Here is a 909-nt window from a genome sequence, read left to right as displayed (position 1 = left end):
GGAGCGGCTGTGCAGCTGCTGCTCACAGTCAGATGGAGCAGCATGAGTTGATGTCCTGTTCCTCCTCAGCATGAAGCCGCTGTACCTCAACAGCGGAGCGTACAGCTTCACCGCCTTCGCTGGAGTCCCAGCTGTGGAGCTCAGATTCACCGAGGTAACGTGTCCACACGTCCACTACACGTCCAAAACAACGTCCAAAACGCCTGGTTTCATTCTGTTCGGTGAAAGCGTCTCTCTGTACGTTCAGGAGCGGGCGTACCCGTTCGTCAACACGCCGCTGGACACCACCTCCCGCCTCCAGGAAGTGCTGGGGGGTCGTCTGGGGGTCACAGGGCGGAGCTTAGGGGAGCTGGTCGGGGAGATGGCGCTGCGATTGGCCCACGACCACATCCTGCCGCTGCGCATCACTTCCTACGGCCAGACGGTGCTGCAGCTGAGCGCTCAGCTCAACAAACACTCTGCGGAGCTGCAGGTACGCCGGCCAGCTCACCTGAGCTGCCGACCGCACAGGTGTGCTCACCTGACAGCTGTGTCTGTCTCTGTTTTGTAACTGCGAGGTGTCCCGATGACGTTTTTCTGCTGTCTGTCTCCGTCCTCAGTCCAGAGGGTTGTCCCCTCAGTGGGTCTTCAGCGCCAGAGGAGACTACAGCCGAGCCGCCGAGACGCTGCAGAGAGCCATCGACTACAGCGACCTGCACGACCCGACCACCGCACGCCTCTACAACACCCGCATCATGAGGGTACAAGTACTGCACACACTACCTCTGATACTGCTAACCTCTACTACACCTGGACCATGAGGGTACAAGTACTGCACACACTACCTCTGATACTGCTAACCTCTACTACACCTGGACCATGAGGGTACAAGTACTGCACACACTACCTCTGACATTGCTGTCCTCGTGT

At 58.6% G+C, this 909-nt stretch overlaps 1 protein-coding gene across 1 annotated transcript; it reads left to right on the top strand.

Moving 5' to 3' along the window:
* Positions 1-70: 70 nt before the first annotated feature.
* Positions 71-883, top strand: LOC121938683 (transferrin receptor protein 2-like). Its single transcript, XM_042481859.1, has 3 exons — positions 71-154; positions 248-472; positions 600-883. Exons 1-3 carry the CDS (start codon positions 71-73, stop codon positions 798-800), a joined length of 510 nt encoding a protein of 169 aa, XP_042337793.1. The 3' UTR covers positions 801-883.
* Positions 884-909: the final 26 nt, after the last annotated feature.

Source organism: Plectropomus leopardus, unplaced genomic scaffold (assembly GCF_008729295.1).
Source record: "Plectropomus leopardus isolate mb unplaced genomic scaffold, YSFRI_Pleo_2.0 unplaced_scaffold30988, whole genome shotgun sequence".
Lineage (NCBI taxonomy): Eukaryota > Metazoa > Chordata > Actinopteri > Perciformes > Serranidae > Plectropomus > Plectropomus leopardus.
This window is presented reverse-complemented; position numbering and strand designations above follow the sequence as displayed.

Excerpts from the sequence above, each read along its gene's own strand:
- LOC121938683 (XM_042481859.1), top strand. The coding sequence starts at position 71 with ATGAAGCCGCTGTACCTCAACAGCGGAGCGTACAGCTTCACCGCCTTC. Across the intron at positions 155-247 it reads TGGAGCTCAGATTCACCGAG|GAGCGGGCGTACCCGTTCGT; the intron begins GTAACGTGTCCA and ends CTGTACGTTCAG. Across the intron at positions 473-599 it reads AACACTCTGCGGAGCTGCAG|TCCAGAGGGTTGTCCCCTCA; the intron begins GTACGCCGGCCA and ends CTCCGTCCTCAG.